The 19200-nt window shown below is 42.6% G+C and overlaps 1 protein-coding gene and 1 pseudogene across 1 annotated transcript; one reads left to right on the top strand and one right to left on the bottom strand.

Moving 5' to 3' along the window:
• Positions 1 to 310: 310 nt before the first annotated feature.
• Positions 311 to 8532, top strand: LOC116204236 (annotated as a pseudogene).
• Positions 8533 to 8929: 397 nt separating this feature from the next.
• On the bottom strand, positions 8930 to 17167 carry LOC116204235 (the record flags this gene model as incomplete). Its single annotated transcript, XM_031536316.1, has 5 exons — positions 8930 to 8997; positions 9278 to 9623; positions 9744 to 9965; positions 16009 to 16693; positions 16734 to 17167. Coding segments are annotated over 5 exons (1755 nt in total), but the record flags the coding sequence as incomplete, so codon positions are not given.
• Between the last annotated feature and the right edge of the window lie 2033 nt (positions 17168 to 19200).

The raw sequence follows: 19200 nt of genomic DNA, 5'->3' as shown, positions 1-19200 counted from the left end.
TCAATAGCCACAGCTCGTTTCTTAATAACCACAGCTCTTATCTAATCACTTTTATTAATCCAAATTTTTTCACTCTCTCAGGCCACTATCTTAATTGATTCTCCTTCCAAGAAAATAGGAGTTGCTTATATAGCCAAAGGGCTACTACCCAGGTACCTTTTCCCTAACTCTTTTCCTTTTTCTGTAACAAAATTTTTGCTGCTATTAGTCTTCATTCTAGAATGAGTCCTTCTGGACTGAGTTGATCAGTTAAGCCATGTTTGTGTTAGAATTGTTAAGTGAGTGATTGTTGAGTTTGGGTTGAACAGATATGGCTTCTGCAAGTGGATCTGGGAGTGCATCGGCTAGTAATACTGGGGTAGTTGCCAAATCTAGAAAAAATACAACTGGAGTTAGAGATGATCCGGCATGGGCACACGGTTATGAAGTTCCAGGAGAAAGACTAAAGATTAAATGCAAATACTGTAATAAGATAGTTTCTGGGGGTCCTTATAGATTGAAGCATCACTTGGGATGTACCAAGATTAATGTGTCACCTTGTATTGCTGTTCCTGATGATGTTAAGAATAATATGCTCGCGATTTGTATGCATTTGGAGGATATTTCAATGAAGAAGAAACAAGCTAGTAGTTGTGGGTTGGAAAATGATGATGTTGTAGACATTGATAATGATGATGAAAATGTAGGAGTTGGTACAAAGAGAAAGGGAAAGGAAACAACTGAAATCTCTACTTTGTTTAAGAAGAAAAGTTTGAGCATTCAAAGCAAGCAAGGACAACCAACAATTAATCAGATGATGAAAAAGGATTTAAGAGAGGATGTGTGTATGCAGATTGCTCGTTTTTTCTATACAAGTGCAATTCCATTTAATTGTGTGAAGAATCCTGAGTTTGAGAAGATGTGTCAATTGATTGGGAAGTATGGCATTGGATTGAAACCGCCATCTTATCACGAGCTTAGAGATAAATATTTGAGAAAAGAAGTTGATAATACTATGTCATTGGTTGAGGAGCATAAAGCTATGTGGAGGAAGTCGGGGTGTTCCATTATGTCAGATGGATGGACTGATAAGAAGAGGAGGTCTATATGTAATTTCCTAGTGAATAGCCCCAAGGGCACAATTTTTTTGACTTCTATTGACACATCAGACATCTCTAAGACTGCAGATAAAGTGTTCGAAATGATAGATGATATAGTAGAGTAAGTTGGGGAAGAGAATGTAGTTCAAATTGTCACAGATAATGCTGCCAATTATAAGGCGACAGGTGAGATGTTAATGGAGAAACGGAAGAAGTTATTTTGGACTCCTTGTGCAGCTCATTGCATAGATCTTATGCTGGAGGATTTGGAGAAGAAAATTAAGGTACATGAGCTGACGATAATGAAGGGTAGGAAGATCACAACCTTCATTTACTCGAGAACACTCATTATCACGATGCTGAAGCATTTCACAAAGGGTAAAGATTTGATTAGACCGGCTGTGACTCGCTTTGCTACTGCTTATCTGACTTTGGGATGCCTCTTCGATAATAGAAATGCTCTAAGGACTATGTTTGCATCCAACAATGGAAAGGGAGTCGATTTGCAAAGTTAGAAGGTGGAAAGTATGCGGAACGTGCTGTTATGGATAACAGATTTTGGAGTAATGTTAATACATGTTTGAAGGCTGCATATCCTCTCATTAAGGTGCTCCGCATGGTGGATTCGGATGAAAAGCCTGCGATGGGCTTTATTTATAATGAGATGGAGAAAGCTAAGCAGAAGATCAAAGCAAACTTCAAAGATGATCGGAAAAGGTAAAATTATTTATAAGTTGCTATATGCTTAGTATTTTCTTACTTATTCATTATTATTTGAAATTTATAAGTATCTAATAATGGCCCGTTTCATGCTTTTAGCTATGATCCTGTTTGGAAAGTTATTGATGAGAGATGGGAGGTTCAACTTCATAGGCCTCTACATGCTGCTGCTTATTACCTGAACCCCCAGTTGCATTTCTCTTCTGAATTTAGAGCTGATAGAGAAGTTATGCGTGGATTATATAAGGTTATGGATCGGATGTTAGATGATGAAGAGAGGGATAAGGTTGATTTGCAGCTGGAGGAATTCAAACATGAAAGAGGGCTCTTTGGATTTTCATCTGCAAAGTCTATGAGGTTCAAGAAGAGACCGGCAGATTGGTGGGAGTCATATGGTGCCGATACCCCAGAGTTGCAAAGATTTAGTATAAGGATATTAAGTTTGACCTGCAGCTCTTCGGGATGTGAGCGTAATTGGAGTGCTTTTGAAATGATATTTTATGGATTTTTTTTTACCATGTGCTACCTTATTAGAATTCATTTTAATATATCTACTAACTGTTTTGTTTTACTTAGGTACACACAAAGAGAAGAAATCGGTTGCATCAAAAGAAGATGAATGATTTAGTATTTGTGATGTACAATTTGAAGTTAAAAGATAAGAAGATCAGGAAGCAAGTTGATCTTCAAGTGGATGACATTTCTTCCGATGATGAATGGATTGTCGAAGAGGAGACAGAGAATATCGCAGCTTTAAGCCATAATTTTAACTTGCGTTCTCTTGGTCGTGGGAATGACGGTGATGAAGAGAGTGAAGATAATCAAATTGGCGATGCAGATGCAGAGAATATGCGCACACAAGAGCATGGCACGGTTGATGACTTGGAGCTTCCTGAAGAAAATGAGTTTGATAATTTGTATGATGATGACGTAGGTGATTATGACGATTTGGATGAGATTTGATATGCTTTTTCATTTTATGTTATGAGTTATGATATATGTTGTTAAATTTTTATTTCGGGATATTGAGTTATGATTTGGATTTTGAACCTTGAATTTCGATAATTTGTAACGGTATTTTGTGTTTTTATAACTTGTTGTTGATTTGTTGGTTTGTGTTATTATTTGAATGAACAAGAATTAATTTTTTTTGCTCAGAAAAGTATGTTACATATATGTATATTGTTATTTTTTTAATTACAGGTAGAATCTTACGATTCACGATTCGAATCGCGATTCACGATTCTACGACCCTCGACCGATTCTAGGTAGAATTGCGATTCTGACAACCTTGGTGATTAAGTTAATGATGCAATGGGCTTATAAAGGAAGACTTAATGGCTTGTTTAGTGAAAACTAAGTGCAATCAGTGGGTGCTTAAGGGATCCGAATTTTTGGAGGGAAGATTAGGGTGGGGAAGTTGATGCGATTCTCGCCAAGAATGACGAGACCTGACAACTAAAGGAACCCAAGATCGTTCCACGATCAGATTTGATTGACGAACCCTCGACCCGTTGTTTACGACAAAAACAAGAACCTTGGTATAACTGACCTCAACCCGTTGTTTAATGCGAAACAAGAACCTCGGTATATAGGAAGACGCCACAAACGGTGATGGAAAGCCGTTTGATAAGTCGATGATGAACGCCACGGAAACTTCCGATAAGTTCGATTAGTTCTTCAAGAACCAAAGAGAATACTCTCACAATTTTCTGAATGTTTCTTTCATTAAAAATTGACTAAGATGAATATATATAGACATAAAGTAATCATAATCTGGTCATATCTCCTCCTATAGATAAGGAAATTAAAACCAAGAATATCGATAGAGATATGACATAATCTATAAAGATATAAAATCTAAATACTCCTAGAATATCTCTATGAGATTTAAACTTCAAACAAATCTGATGTTATCTTCTGTTGATCATCAACTATTCTAGAAGCTTCCTCAAACACTTGCTGAATTTAGCCTTGTCCGGAATCTTCTATAACTTGAATCAAATTGATGGATTTTTGTTGATCACGTGATTCATGTCCAATGGGTCTCCACGAATTTGCTTGAGCCGAACCTCTTGAATTAGGCCGTTGAGTTCATCTTTAAACTTCTTTGCTCGTGCTCGCGTAATCGGTCCAATTGGAACTTGAACTGGATCCCTTGAAGTCGTGCTACGATTTGCATCAGAAGTTGTCTTGAAAGGTGATGGGAGGTGATGGATGGGAGAAGGGAAGTGATGGGTGTAAGAAGATATTTTGAAAATGTGTGGTGGAGGCTCATTTGGCTTGTCTTTAGAGGAGAGCCATGGCTCGCAGCTTGGCTCGGCTCGGCTTGGCTAGCTCAAGGGTCCCACTTGATTAGGAAGAAAGCCGGAAGAAGCTCGGGGTTTGATTGATCACGCATTCGATTTCCGTGGTTCGCTTGAACGACGAATTATCGATGTATGCGCGAATACGATTTTAATGAGCCTAATATTGACATTTTTCGTATGGGTGAATGCTCGGGCGTCCCGGGGACTCGAAAGCTGGTTTTGCTCCGTTTGGATGATCGGGGTGAAGTTGTCCGTTTCTGTCGCTTGTTCGCGCCTCTGCGTGATGTAACGCTCGTGTCGGCGTGCTTTGTGCTTTGGGTAGAACGGTTTACTTGCCGGCCCCAGCTGGAGATCGATATAAGGAGGCGTCCTAAGAATCTGCGAACGGAGCTTTCTCGGTGTTTCCCGAGTGTTCTGATGTGTTCGAAGACCACTGTGATCTCCGTTTGTCAAAAATGAGTCCCGAAGGCTTGTCGGGAGGCGTTTATGACCATTAAAACGTCACTCGGGAGCTCGGTATGATTTGCTTGGTCCGAGCCAAAATGATTTCCTAGCCCCTGGGGGTTGTTGGGAGTGGGTGGTGCAAAGCTCGGACGTCAACATTTCCTCGAATGAGCTCTAAGCGCAAGATTCTACTTGAAAGGGGCCCTTTTGTTGCCGGAATAGTACTCGGGAAACCTAAATGGATTGTACAATGCGATCAGGGTTCGTTTTCCCAGGCCTTGAGGTCTTCGGGATTGGTTGGTGCGGTTTTCGTGCATCGACGGTTCATTAAAAGCGTCTCTGGCCACGTTTCTGTACAAAAAGGGGCCCTTTCTCCGGGTCGGGATCCGCTCGGGAGACCAAGACTAACTCTGAAAGGTAGTCTGAAACTTATTCCTTGGTCCTGGTGGTCCTTGGGTGTGTGCAGGCCTGTTTCCGGGTGCCGTTTACTTGTCCGTGGATCGGGCGTCCCGGGAGCCCCGTTAGGAAGGTGTCTGCAAATGTTCGGGAGTGCCCCGGCTTAAGTAAGAGGCTTTTGAAATGCACTCGGAGGTGCCATTGGTCATTTTGGTACCAAGAGGGATTTTTAAAGTTCCATATTGGATATCTTCTGACGCTCCAGTGATCCGGCGATGAATAGTGCCACAGTGCCGGCTACGCTGTTTTTGGGGTTCCTCGTTTGTCTGTTCTTTTGATAGCTTTCCTCTGCCTTTTTAGTGCACCCTGCTTTTCTCCTGTAATTCATGTCTCTGTGCCCGCATATTCGCCTCTGATCGTCGGGTGATGAATAGTAACCCGGGCTTTGGTTGGAGATTCTCGCGTAGGAAGCCGGTGGGCCAAAATGGGGTGCTGACACTACGAACACCCGATATGTCAGGTTCTCAAACCAGAGTCGATTGTTAAAACATTGGAACGTGCTTGTTTGTCTATGGTAGAATTTGCATGCCAAAATACCTTGGATTAACAACTTGTTAAAACACGTACACTTGACAGTAACAAACACTTTGTCTGTTATTAACATGTTGTGTGTTATCTTTCTGCACTTGTTTGACATGCGAGTCGAGCCTGATCCCTAGGCCGAATAATATTAAGGGTCAACGCCCTAATCATCGATCACAGGGTCCAACACCCTAATCATCACTCACAGGGTCCAACGACCTATTTGGTGAGAGCGTACATCGAATTTCAGTTCTTCGGTCTTTTCCTTAAACTCACGGTGAGTTGGAGAAGAATAATAACCGAACGCGAGTCGATTGGGATTCGGCCATTTGTAATTTATATTTTGTTGTATTTTTCAAGAGCATTGTAAGGATTTTATTCTGTACATTTATTCTGTAAGAATTCCAATCAGTAAGTGAACGGTCCGAGAATCGAATTAATCGAATCGGCCTAGTGCTTGCCCAAAAGAAAGTAAATCCAAGAACTCGCGGTTTCGGTTCACGCAGAGTTTCAACCTCCATGGTTCGATCAACTGTAACGCAAGATTGTGAACCAATTCCCCGACACATGGGTTTACTTCTTTTTCGGCCTCTCGACCGACAACGTTTAATTCATCGAATTTCCGATGTCAAAACGTGCGAGTCGAGCTCAACTTAATTCATGCGGTAAATAATAAAACATGCGAACCTAGCAAACCAGAGTACCGAAAAGGCGTGCAGGATATAGGCCCGCACGTAACATGAATCCCCGAACTCGGACTTTCCGGTTCTGCACAGATCAATGCCTTAGCGAAACTAGGAGTTCCAGACCCCCAAACCCGGGTAACTTATTTGCCCTCGACCTTCGGGTCGTAAAATGATAAATGGCGACTCCTTCTCACGCGTGTCCGTTACGCATCTCCGGGAAGGTGGACACTCCCAAGCCACGCAATCCAAAAGCACGCATGCGGACCTCGACGAGAGTCCACATTCGGGTCCGTACATGCGCGATACATACTCGTTGTCGTACTCCATCAATTGGCAACGCCATTTTGCTATGTTCCTCATGAAGGATGGACTGCCGAGCATATACTTCAAAGGATCTGTCTTTGACAGCAGGCGAACAGTATGGGAGAGAGTGTATTGCTGTAGCCTTTGCATGACCCACACTAATGTGCAACGCATTCTCTCTATCTCAGGGTAAGAGGACTCCCCTTCAGTGAACTTCTTGCTCAAATAATAAATTGCTCGCTCTGCGTGAGAGGAATTGTTATTTTGCCCCAACATGCATCCGATGGATTGTCGGTGTACTGTCAGGTACAGAATGAGAGAACGATCCGGTGAAGGTGGGACCAACACCGGCGACTGAACCAAATATGCCTTGACTGTATCAAAAGCTTTCTAACACTCGTCATTCCATCCTATCGCTGCATTTTTGCGAAGCAAGAGGAAGAGCAGTTGGCATTTGTCTGTCAAATTTTCAATGAAACGTGCAATGTAGTTCAGCCGTCCTAAGAAGCTCCTTACTTTGTGCACTGTCGATAGCGGGGGCAGTTCCATGATCACCTTGACTTTGTCGGGGTCAACCTCGATGCCCTTTTCACTAACTACAAACCCCAACAGTTTCCCTGACTTGACACCGAGGTGCATTTCGCTGGGTTAAGTCGAAGCTTTTATTTCTTGAGATGATCAAATAGTCGCTTGAGGTTGACCAGATGATCTTCACCTTCTTTGAACTTCGCAATCATGTCGTCGACGTAGACCTTTATCTCTTTATGCATCATGTCATGAAGGAGAGTGACCATCGCCCGCTGATAGGTTGCCCCGGCATTTTTGATACCAAAAGGCATAACCTTGTAGCAAAACGTGCCTCACATCTTAATGAACATTGTTTTGATCTTATCCTCCTTAGCCATCTGAATCTGATTGTATCCAGAGAAAGCCGTCTATGAAGGAGAATTGCGTGTGACGTGCTGTGTTATCCAACAAGACATCGATATGAGGCAGCGGGAAGTTATCTTTAGGACTGACTTTGTTAAGGTCTCGGTAGTCGATGCAAACTTTGACTTTACCATTCTTCTTTTCTACCGGCACGATGTTCGCTACCCATTCAGAGTAGTTGCATACCTCCAAGAATCTCGCGTCTACCTGCTTGATAACCTACTCCTTAAGGCGGAGAAGAAGGTCAGCTCGTTGATGTCGTAAGTGTTGGTGTTTGGGCGGAAATCTTTCAGTATCGGGTGGGAGGAAATGCTTTATGATTGAAGGGTGTAAGCCTGGCATGTCGGCGTAAGACCAAGCGAAGACCTGTTGATACTCTGTCAAGAAATCGATCATCCGGGATCTTCGTGCAGGTTCAAGACCCGTCCCGATCTTGAGGGTGCGTGGTTCTTTTGCAGTGCCTATGTTGATCTCTTCGATTGGCTCAAGCGAGGTGAGTTAGTGGTTTTCGAGACGATACAAACTCTCTTATATCTCAGGCACACGACCGTCCTCGTCAAGTCCTTCCCCAAAGTATATGGGTAGGGACTTTCCGAGGCGTATTTCGGATGAATTCGAATCGTTGGATCGGTGATTTGGATTTGATTGGAGCTTGGGGATGAAAGCGAATTGTTTTAGAAATTAGAGATGCTAGAAGTGAGTGCGAGAGAGAATATTTATACGTAGAAATTGAAAAAACAGGTAGGGATTCTATTAACAAGCCATAACAAAATCCCCTCTTCTAACATGTGGCTTATGGCATTGCCGACATGCAGGCAGCATTATATACAAAGACCTTCTTACACATCGACAACCATGGCCGAGTAGAGCGGGACTGCGGTCCAGTTGGTAAGCTCCTCATCCTCCTGCGCAGGGCGGATATGAACCCCGGAATATGTCTTCTCTGTGACAGTATAGATGGCAAGCAAAGCCAAGAACGCTTCGACTGCATCCGAAGAGAAGTCATCTGATTCAGTGATCGGGCTGTCGGAGATGCTTCCCGTGATCGGCGGTAGTGCGGAGAAAAACTGCGAGAACGGTTGAACCGGAATGCCCCTGGAGAGCTTTCCGTAATGTGCAGCGAGGCAGTGGAGATGCTTTCCACGGTGAGCCTGCACGATCTCATGACAAGAAGGGCGAAAACCGAGTCCCCTTCTATTGCGGTATTCCTCCATTTCAATTGGTCGGAGGATTCCCTGTGCATGTACCCGGAGTCCAGTTCCGGGGACGTAATTGTTCTTCAATAGAACTTTCCCTATCATGCGATCGGCCTGAGATGGACCGACTTCTCCGTAATCTCAAATCACGGAAATGGTGTCGAAAGAGTGAAAGGGAAGATTCTGATATTCTCCAGTGCTGATATAGGGGACGGCTGTCTCCTTGTAGACTGCATAATCTTCCTCGCCATTGACAGTGATGAGCTTGCCTTCGACGAAGAATTTCAACTTCTGATGCAGTGATGAAGGAACTGCGCCGGCGGCATGAATCCATGGCCTCCCAAGCAAGAGGCTGAAGGCATTGGGAATCTCAAGGATCTGGAAGGTGACAGAGAATGAGCAAGGACCCACGTCGATCAGGAGATCGATTTCTCCGTTCACTACTCTCTTGGAGCCGTCAAAGGCTCGAACAGTGGTCTTACTTGCATGAATGCACCTCTTGTCCACGTTCATTTGTTTTAGCGTGGAGACGGGGCAAACATTGAGAGCAGAGCCGTTGTCGATCATGACTCGACCAACAACGTGGTTGTTGCACTTACAGACTATGTGCAATGCTCGTAAGTGTCCATGACCTTCAAATGGGAGCTCATCCTCGGTAAAAAAGATTTGATTTGAGAAGATGGAATTGACAGTCTCCTCGATCTTATCCGTTGTAGTCTCCTTCGGAATTTGTGCAGCAGTAAAGACTTTTAACAAAGCGTCATGTTGTGGTTCGGAGCTTAGAAGCAATGCAAGTAGCGAGATGTGGGCTGGTGACTTGCCCATTTGCTCCACCACCTTGTATTCACTTGCCTTAATCACCTTCATGAAGGCTTCAGCTTCTTGATCAGTGACCTTCTTCGAGGGAAGTGGAGTAGCTTCTGGAATGGTTAAGAATGCCGCGGCAGGGGCCTTCCCTTTGTCTGTAGGCTCTGGGCCCTGATAAACTCGTCATGAGCGCGTGATGCCCATCACGCTCATTTCTTGTTCTACATTGGCAACATCGCCCTCATATCTCTAGGGGACTCGGCTATCTTGATATGACTCCTTTGCAGGAACCTCGATGACAAACGGGACGGAAGCGAATGCAACTTCTTCCGGAGCATAGTTGATGACGAATGGAATTGAAGTCTTAAATGCATCCTCTTCCTCTTCGATAGCAGCTATGCTAATCATGTTGACAGAAGGTCCTGAACCTAATCCTTGATCGGGGAGAGGGTTTGCGTGGACGTTCGGCGGCTTTACCTCATTGTAGAAAATCTGCTTTGTATTAATCATCTCCTGGATTTTGTCCGAAGTCTCTAGCAAGTATCCAGAGCATGTTCAGGAGCACCTTGGTGAAACTCACAGCGCAGATTTTGATTCTGCACTATAGGATCGAAATGAGGACTGGGCGCCTCTGTTCTAATCTTGTTGCCTACGAGGAGTTGCCTGAATAAATGGGAGGGAGAAGCTGGTAAAGTAGTGTACTGCTTGCGCAGACGTGATTGAGCAACACTACCCTGCTGAGCTCTCGAATCTAGGGCAAGTTGAGCCGGCTGAGGAGATCCCGAAGCCGGGACTCTGTTTTGTTGTGCCCGAGCGAGAACATACTGTTGCGGAGGTGGCGGCTGAATAACGGTCGGTGAGGCTGATGGATAGGCCTGAGTGTAATACACAGGATGTGCATAAGTTTGAAGAATCTGTGGCGTAGGGGTGTAGTCCACTGAAATCTGCTGTGAAGCCTAACGTTGGGAATTAACGTTGCCAACAGTCGCATCCTTACTTTTCTTGGACGACCCAGAAGTCTACCTTTTCGATGTTTCCCCTTCCTTCTTCTTCAATGGGGCTTCAATTCTTCCTAACTTAACACCAACGTCAAGCTTCTTTCCCGCCTCTATCAAGTCCGAGAAGGAGGAGGTGTGAATAATATGCGTCTCTGAGCGTGGAGTGAAACAGATGCACTTGTTGTCGCTCAGTAATTGGGGGAATATGTTTTGCTGCTTTTCCCCTCCATTCTGACGCATAGGCTTCGAAAGCCTTATCTTCCTTCATCTCCATCATGTTGAGATCAAGGAGAGTAGGGGTGACTCCGCACAGAATCGATACTGGTCGAGGAACTTCTGAGAGAGATCGGCCCAAGTGAGGATGTCGTCAACTTTTAACGTCATGAACCAATCTACTGCTGATCCCATGAGACTATCCTGGAACGTCTGAACGATGAATTCCTCATAATCCCAGTATGGCATCAAGCCATGCGCACTCGAATTTCATCTCGTCGGGGTATGCGCGCACGTACTTATACAACGTGGCTTGGGAGTTTTCACCTTCCCAAGGACGTGCAACAGACGCACGTGAGAAGGAGTAGCCACTTGCCATTTTACGACCCGAAGGTCGAGGGCCGACAAGTTACCCGGGTTTAGGGATACGAGGTACACCTAATTGCTAAGGCATATGGTCTACGAAACCTGAGATTCCGAATTCGGGGGTTCTGTTACATGCAAGCCTATATCTCGCACGCCCTATTGGTACTCTAGCTTGTCTAAGTATGCCATTTTAATTTAATTACCGCTTAATTGAGTTCCGCTCATCTTACACGTTTTGACACCGTAAATTCGAAGAAACACTCCGACCGGGATTCTTACATGAATAAATGTACAACATAAACCCTTACATTGTTTTCTCAAATAAATGAAATACAAATTACAACAACTGAATCCCGAAAGGTTCGCGTTCGGTTATTATTCCACTAGTGCTCACCGTGTGGTTTGAAAAGACTGGAGTTGAAATTAAGATGCACGCTCAGTGTTAGGGGATTGGACCCTGTGATCTACGATTGGGGCGTTGGACCCCGTATGGATTGTATCCTAAAGGATCAGGCTTGATCCGCATAACAAACAAGTGCAAGAATGTAACAAACAGGCACAAATAAACAAACAATGGGGTTTTGTTATTACCTCATTTATGTGAATTAACCGATTATTAACCGGGGTATCTTGGCATGCAAATCCTACCCTAAAACAGACAAGGTGGGTATAGGGTGTGAATCGATCAAGGATCGCCTCGAGAAGGTATTTCGCATTTGGCATTATTTTCCGAGGACCTGGCATACGTGGCATTTATAGTCAAGTCTTGTGTTTGTGAGTTGATTTTAGGATTGTTTTATGTTGTGACACTACGGTTGTTACAAGTTATTATCGAATATGGATTCTGCCCGTAAATCCTAGAACCTAGTGCCTACCCTGCTATTGCCCGTTTTTGTCTTAACCAAGTACACAATTAGTCCGGTATTTGTATTTTGAGCCAATCCACCCAAACTAACTACCCAAGACTATGCTAGAATAACAAAAACTCATCGGTCGGATAGAGCGGGCTATGCAGATGAACCTGCGCCTAGACAAGTGGCCCATCCCTACCCTGATACCGTAGTGTTTCTCTCATTCTAACCCTAGGGGTGTCGCTAAGTTGCAAATAGACGATTTTGCCCTTGAGGTGAAAATTATTTTCGGAAAAGAGGGACTACGCGGTACGGGCCACCTCAGCCTATGACCGGCGTTAACCGATCCCCTGGACCTTCTAGAGTTGTCAAGAACCCTAAAAAGCCGAAGGATCAGTTAATCTATCCGGAAGTGATCTAAGAAGAACTTCCACGCCCCGACCTGAGTTTCCTGAAATCAGGTAAGGCCTCGAGTCAAGACATGCAAGTCCTTCCTAGACATCCATGTCACATCGAGCCACATGTCTCGGGTTTTGTAAAATTTGCAAGTTTTGAGAAGAGCACCAACGCATGTTTGCAACCTATCGACGCGTGTTACCGGTTTATTACCAATTCGTGCAAAATTATTAGGGCCGAGTGAGTTAATTAATCGCACAAAGGTCCCAATTACCTTGTTAGTAGAATTATTGATTAAATTAATTAATGTTTTGCCAAATGCTCTAAATTTTGCGGGTTTCAAACCGTCGAGCCGATCATTGATGGACCGTTCGATGTGGATCCTAATTCTCGACCACCTTGGAATTTAAAATTTTAATTTTAGGTCGAGTTTGCATGATTAAACCGATTCGTATGAGGTTTTGATTAAAACGAGAAAATAAAACGTTTAAACACGGATCAAGAGCACATTATCACGTCAAACACGATAAGCATACATATTTTACACAATCGGTGCCGCCATGATCACGATAAACACATACAAACATACACAAGCATAATATTAACGGAATCGATAAAACAACACCGACTCATGGAAGTAGGAAAACATAAAAGAACGCACAAAGTCATGTTATATACGTATAATTACTGAAACAAAAATATTTAAGCGGGGCACATGCGTTGTCGGTTGGGAATCCAAGTAGGAAAGGGTTGGGTATCTTTAGAAAATGTTCAGGGACTGAATTGAATAATTTTAAAAGGATAGCGACTGATTTGAAAATTCGGATAAAGTTTCGGGGGAATGATTTGGAAATTCAAGAAAAATTTAAGACTGTAAAAATTACTGAAAGTGACCCAGGACTTGTTTGAAACTGATTTGAAAGTTCAGGGGCTGATGATGCGATTCCCGCCAAGAATGACGAGACTCGACAACTAAAGGAACCCAAGATCGTTCCACGATTAGATTTGATTGACGAACCCTCGACCCGTTGTTTACGACAAAAACAAGAACCTTGGTATAACTGACCTCAACCCGTTGTTTAATGCGAAACAAGAACCTCGGTATATAGGAAGACGCCACAAACGGTAATGGAAAGCCGCTTGATAAGTCGATGAAGACGCCACAAACGGTGGTGGAAAGCCGTTTGATAAGTCGATGATGAACGCCACGGAAACTTCCGATAAGTTCGATTAGTTCTTCAAGAACCAAAGAGAATACTCTCACAATTTTCTGAATGTTTCTTTTTATTAAAAATTGACTAAGATGAATATATATAGACATAAAGTAATCCTAATCTGGTCATATCTCCTCCTATAGATAAGGAAATTAAAACCAAGAATATCGTTAGAGATATGACATAATCTATAAAGATATAAAATCTAAATACCCCTAGAATATCTCTATGAGATTTAAACTTCAAACAAATCTGATGTTATCTTCTGTTGATCATCAACTATTCTAGAAGCTTCCTCAAACACTTGCTGAATTTAGCATTGTCCAGAATCTTCGATAACTTGAATAATGTTGATGGATCTTTGTGGATCACGTGATTCATGTCCAATGGGCCTCCACGAATTTGCTTGAGCCCAAACCTCTTGAATCAGGCCGTTGAGTTCATCTTTAAACTTCTTTGCTCGTTCTCGCGTAATCGGTCCAATTGGAACTTCAGCTGGATCCCTTGAAGTCGTGCTACAATTTGCATCATTCCCCTCCTCTTGAAAAGGATTTGTCCTCAAATCATCACCTACATCAAAAGGAAGTAAATCATAAACATTAAAAGTAGCACTTACATTGTACTCACCAGGTAAGTCTAGTTTATAAGCATTGTCATTGATGCGCTCCAGGACTTGAAAAGGTCCATCTCCTCTTGGAAGCAGTTTGGAACGTCTTTGCGCCGGAAATCTCTCTTTCCTCATATGCAACCAAACCCAATCTCCGGGTTCAAAAATCAGCTTATGACGGCCCTTGTTGGCGTGTTTTATATACTGCTCCGTTTTTCGCTCAATGTTGAGTCTTGTTTTCTCATGAATCTGCTTGACAAATTCAGCTTTCTTTTTGCCATCTAAATTAACATGCTCAGTCAAAGGTAAAGGAGATAAATCCAATGGAGTTAAAGGATTAAATCCATACACAATTTCAAATGGTGAAAATTTAGTAGCGGAATGAACAGATCTGTTATAAGCAAACTCAACATGTGGTAAACACTCTTCCCATGTTTTAATGTTTTTTTTTATGATTGCCCTCAACAAAGTAGACAAAGTTCTATTTACTACTTCCGTTTGACCATCAGTTTGTGGGTGACAAGTAGTAGAAAATAACAGCTTAGTACCTAACTTACAACACAAAGTCTTCCAAAAATAGCTCAAGAACTTAGCATTTCTATCCGAAACAATTGTTCTAGGCATGCCATGTAACCTCACAATCTCCCTAAAGAACAAATCCGCAACATGTGAGGCATCATTCGATTTGTGACATGGAATAAAGTGTGCCATCTTAGAAAATCTATCCACAACCACAAAAATTGAATCTCTCCCACGTTTAGTCCTAGGTAATCCTAACACAAAGTCCATTGAAATATCAATCCAAGGCTCACTAGGAATTGGTAAAGGAGTATACAAACCGTTAGGCTGCACTCTGGATTTAGCTTGTCTACACGTAATGCATCTACCACAAATTCTCTCAACATCTCTTTTCATATGTGGCCAATAGAAGTGTTCTTGCAAAATAGCTAAAGTCTTTGCTACTCCAAAATGTCCCATTAATCCCCCACCATGTGATTCCTGCACTAATAACTCTCTCAAGGAACAATTTGGCACGCATAACTTATTCTCTCGAAACAGAAAGTCATCATGCCTAAAGAACTTACCACAAGGAATTTTCTCACAAGCTCGATATTCCTCACAAAATTCATGGTCATCAGCATATAAATTTTTAATGTGCTCAAAACCAAGCAATTTTGCATCAAGTGTAGAGAGTAATGCATACCTGCGAGAAAGTGCATCGGCGACCACATTCTCCTTACCTTGCTTATACCGAATGACGTATGGAAACGTCTCAATGAACTCCACCCATCGGGCATGTCTTTTGTTTAGTTTGTGTTGGCCCTTCAAGTGTTTCAAGGACTCATGATCGGTGTGTATCACGAACTCCTTAGGCCATAGGTAGTGCTGCCACGTCTCTAAAGCTCGAACCAATGCATACAACTCTTTATCATAAGTTGGATAGTTTAAGGCAGCCCCGCTTAGTTTTTCGCTGAAGTAAGCAATTGGTCGTCCTTTCTACATGAGAACTGCACCTATACCAACACCTGAAGCATCACATTCAATCTCAAAAGTTTTAGAAAAGTTAGGTAAAGATAATAAAGGAGCGTTGGTCAGCTTCTCTTTGATTAGCTAAAACGCCTTCTCTTGTTCTTCTCCCCATCTAAATCCAACGTTTTTCTTGATCACTTCAGTAAGTGGTGCTGCTATGCTACTAAAGTCCTTCACGAACCGCCGGTAGAAACTAGCAAGTCCATGAAAACTACGAACATTACTTACACTTGTGGGACTAGGCCACTCTTGGATTGCACGTACCTTCTCCTCATCAACCTGTATACCTTGTGCACTAACAACAAATCCCAAAAAAACAAGCTTATCGGTGCAAAAAGTACACTTCTTCATATTAGCAAATAACTTTTCCTTCCAAAGCACATCTAAGATAGATTTCAAATGTACCTTATGATCATCTAAGTTTTTGCTGTAAACTAGTATATCATCAAAGTAGACAACCACAAATCTACCTATAAATGCACGCAAAACATGATTCATAAGTCTCATAAAAGTGCTTGGAGCATTAGTCAAACCAAAAGGCATAACTAACCATTCGTACAAACCGTATTTTGTTTTAAAGGCAGTTTTCCATTCATCTCCTTCTTTCATTCTAATCTGATGATAACCACTCTTTAAATCAATTTTAGAAAATACACAAGAACCATGTAACTCATCTAACATATCATCTAAGCGAGGAATAGGATGACGATACTTTACCGTTATGTTGTTGATTGCTCGGCAATCAACGCACATTCTCCACGTCCCATCCTTCTTAGGTACAAGTATTACTAGAACAGCGCATGGGCTCAAGCTCTCCCTCACGTACCCTTTCTCTAACAACTCCTTTACCTGCCGTTGAAGCTCCTTTGTCTCCTCAGGATTGCTCCTATAGGCTGGTCGGTTTGGAATTGTCGCACCGGGAACAAAATCAATTTGATGTTCAATCCCTCGGATTGGAGGTAAGCCATGTGGTGTTTCCTCGGGAAAGACATCCTCATACTCCTGCAAAAGAGAAACAACAGAACTAGGAAGAGAGATATCAAGTTCGTTAGTATTGAAAAAATGCCTCTTTGTACAAAAGTACAATCATCGGCTGATTTAAAAACATTGCTTGCCTAATTTCTCCCATGTTTGCATAAAATTTCTTTTGTTTTCTCTCTGATTTTCTCTCAATGGCCGAATTTTGATTTTCTTTTTCTCTCTCATTTTTCTCAGCCTCTCTCTGGTTTTCACTCTTTTTTTTCTGTTCACTCTCTTTCTTTTGATCACTCTCTTTTTGCAATCTCACTTGATCCTCATATACTTGCTGCGGAGTCAATGGTACAAGAGTGATTGATCGTTGATTAAGTACAAAGGAGTATTTGTTCGTAAAGCCATCATGCTTCACAAGCCTATCAAATTGCCATGGACGTCCTAGCAACAAATGTCCTGCTTGCATCGGTACTACATCACACAACACTTCATCTTCATATTTACCGATTCGAAATGCAACTAACACCTGCTTGTCCACCCTTATCTCACCACTATCATTTAACCATTGCAATTTGTATGGCTTGGGGTGCTTCAGCATGGGTAGTCCCGCCAAGAATGACGAGACCCGACAACTAAAGGAACCCAAGATCGTTCCACGATCAGATTTGATTGACGAACCCTCGACCCGTTGTTTACGACAAAAACAAGAACCTTGGTATAACTGACCTCAACCCGTTGTTTAATGCGAAACAAGAACCTCGGTATATAGGAAGACGCCACAAACGATAATGGAAAGCCGCTTGATAAGTCAATGAAGACGTCACAAACGATGGTGGAAAGCCGTTTGATAAGTCGATGATGAACGCCACGGAAACTTCCGATAAGTTCGATTAGTTCTTCAAGAACCAAAGAGAATACTCTCACAATTTTCTGAATGTTTCTTTTTATTAAAAATTGACTAAGATGAATATATATAGACATAAAGTAATCCTAATCTGGTCATATCTCCTCCTATAGATAAGGAAATTAAAACCAAGAATATCGTTAGAGATATGACATAATCTATAAAGATATAAAATCTAAATACCCCTAGAATATCTCTATGAGATTTAAACTTCAAACAAATCTGATGTTATCTTCTGTTGATCATCAACTATTTTAGAAGCTTCCTCAAACACTTGCTGAATTTAGCATTGTCCAGAATCTTCGATAACTTGAATAATGTTGATGGATCTTTGTGGATCACGTGATTCATGTCCAATGGGCCTCCACGAATTTGCTTGAGCCCAAACCTCTTGAATCAGGCCGTTGAGTTCATCTTTAAACTTCTTTGCTCGTTCTCGCGTAATCGGTCCAATTGGAACTTGAGCTGGATCCCTTGAAGTCGTGCTACGATTTGCATCAGCTGATCTGGAAATTAAAAATGCGGCAGGGACCAAACTGAAACAACTTAAAAAGTTTCTGGGACTGGTTAAAAATTCTGGGAAAATTCAGGACCGTGTAAAAATTACTGAAAAACACCCGGGGCTTATTTGAAACAAATTTGAAAGTTCAGGGGCTGATCTGGAAAATACAAATTCCGTAGGGACCAAACTGAGACGACTTGAAAAGTTCCTTGGGATGATTGAAAAATTCTGAAAAATTCAAGGACTGATTGGAAAATGGTAAAAATGGCTGGGACTTGACTGAAAAGAATTTTAAAATTCGGGACAGATCTGAAAGGGGCGGAAAATAGCCCCGGGACTAAACTGAAACAACTTGAAAAGTTCCTTGGGATGATTGAAAAATTCTGGAAAATTCAAGGACTGATTGGAAAATGGTAAAAACGGCTGGGACTTGACTGAAAAGAATTTTAAAATTCGGAGCAGGTCTAAAAAAATAAAAATTCATCCTCAGGACTGAAATGAGACAAAATAGAAAGTTCGTAAAATCGAGTTCGGGACAAATCCGATCACCCACGCAACCCAAGAACGCTCATTTCACATCATATCCATCCAAGTAAACATTAATATTCAGAAATGGAGCCGTAAACATGTCACTAAGTCGGGAATTTACCTAGTTCGGGAAGTTGAGGATTGATTCTATAAAGAAAAAATTAAAAATGATAAAAATGCTGGACGAGTTGGGTCGGGCCGTGACGGGCCGAGATCTGGTAGGGGTGGACTAGGCCGGAATGGGCCGAACTGGGCCGTTGGCTGCTGGACTGGGCTGATGGGGTGTCTGGGCTGGATCGTTACCTGTGTTGACCCGAAAAAAGGAACGGATCCGGTTAGCCAAAACGAAACACAGAGAGAGAAGGGAGGTGGTTTGGGTGGCCGAGCGGCTCGGGTGGCGGTGAGAGGCGAGCTGGAGGTCGGATGGGGAGCTGAGGGAGCCGAGGTGAGGGAAAGCGGGAGAGCAAGCTGGGGGAGGGCGTGAGAACCGGGACGAACTCGGAGTTCGAGTGTGGGAGAGGGTTTGCGGAGCCAAGAGAATCGTGAGCTGCGGGTGTCCGGACGAGTTGAGAGAATCCGCCGAAATCAAGTTGTGGGTTTTCTCCCTTTTCTTCAAAAGCCGAGAAATCGAGAGAGAGAGAGAGAGAGAGAGAGAGGATCCCAAAAA

The sequence above is a fragment of the Punica granatum genome, chromosome 4 (genome assembly GCF_007655135.1).
Source record: "Punica granatum isolate Tunisia-2019 chromosome 4, ASM765513v2, whole genome shotgun sequence".
Taxonomy (NCBI): domain Eukaryota; kingdom Viridiplantae; phylum Streptophyta; class Magnoliopsida; order Myrtales; family Lythraceae; genus Punica; species Punica granatum.
This window is presented reverse-complemented; position numbering and strand designations above follow the sequence as displayed.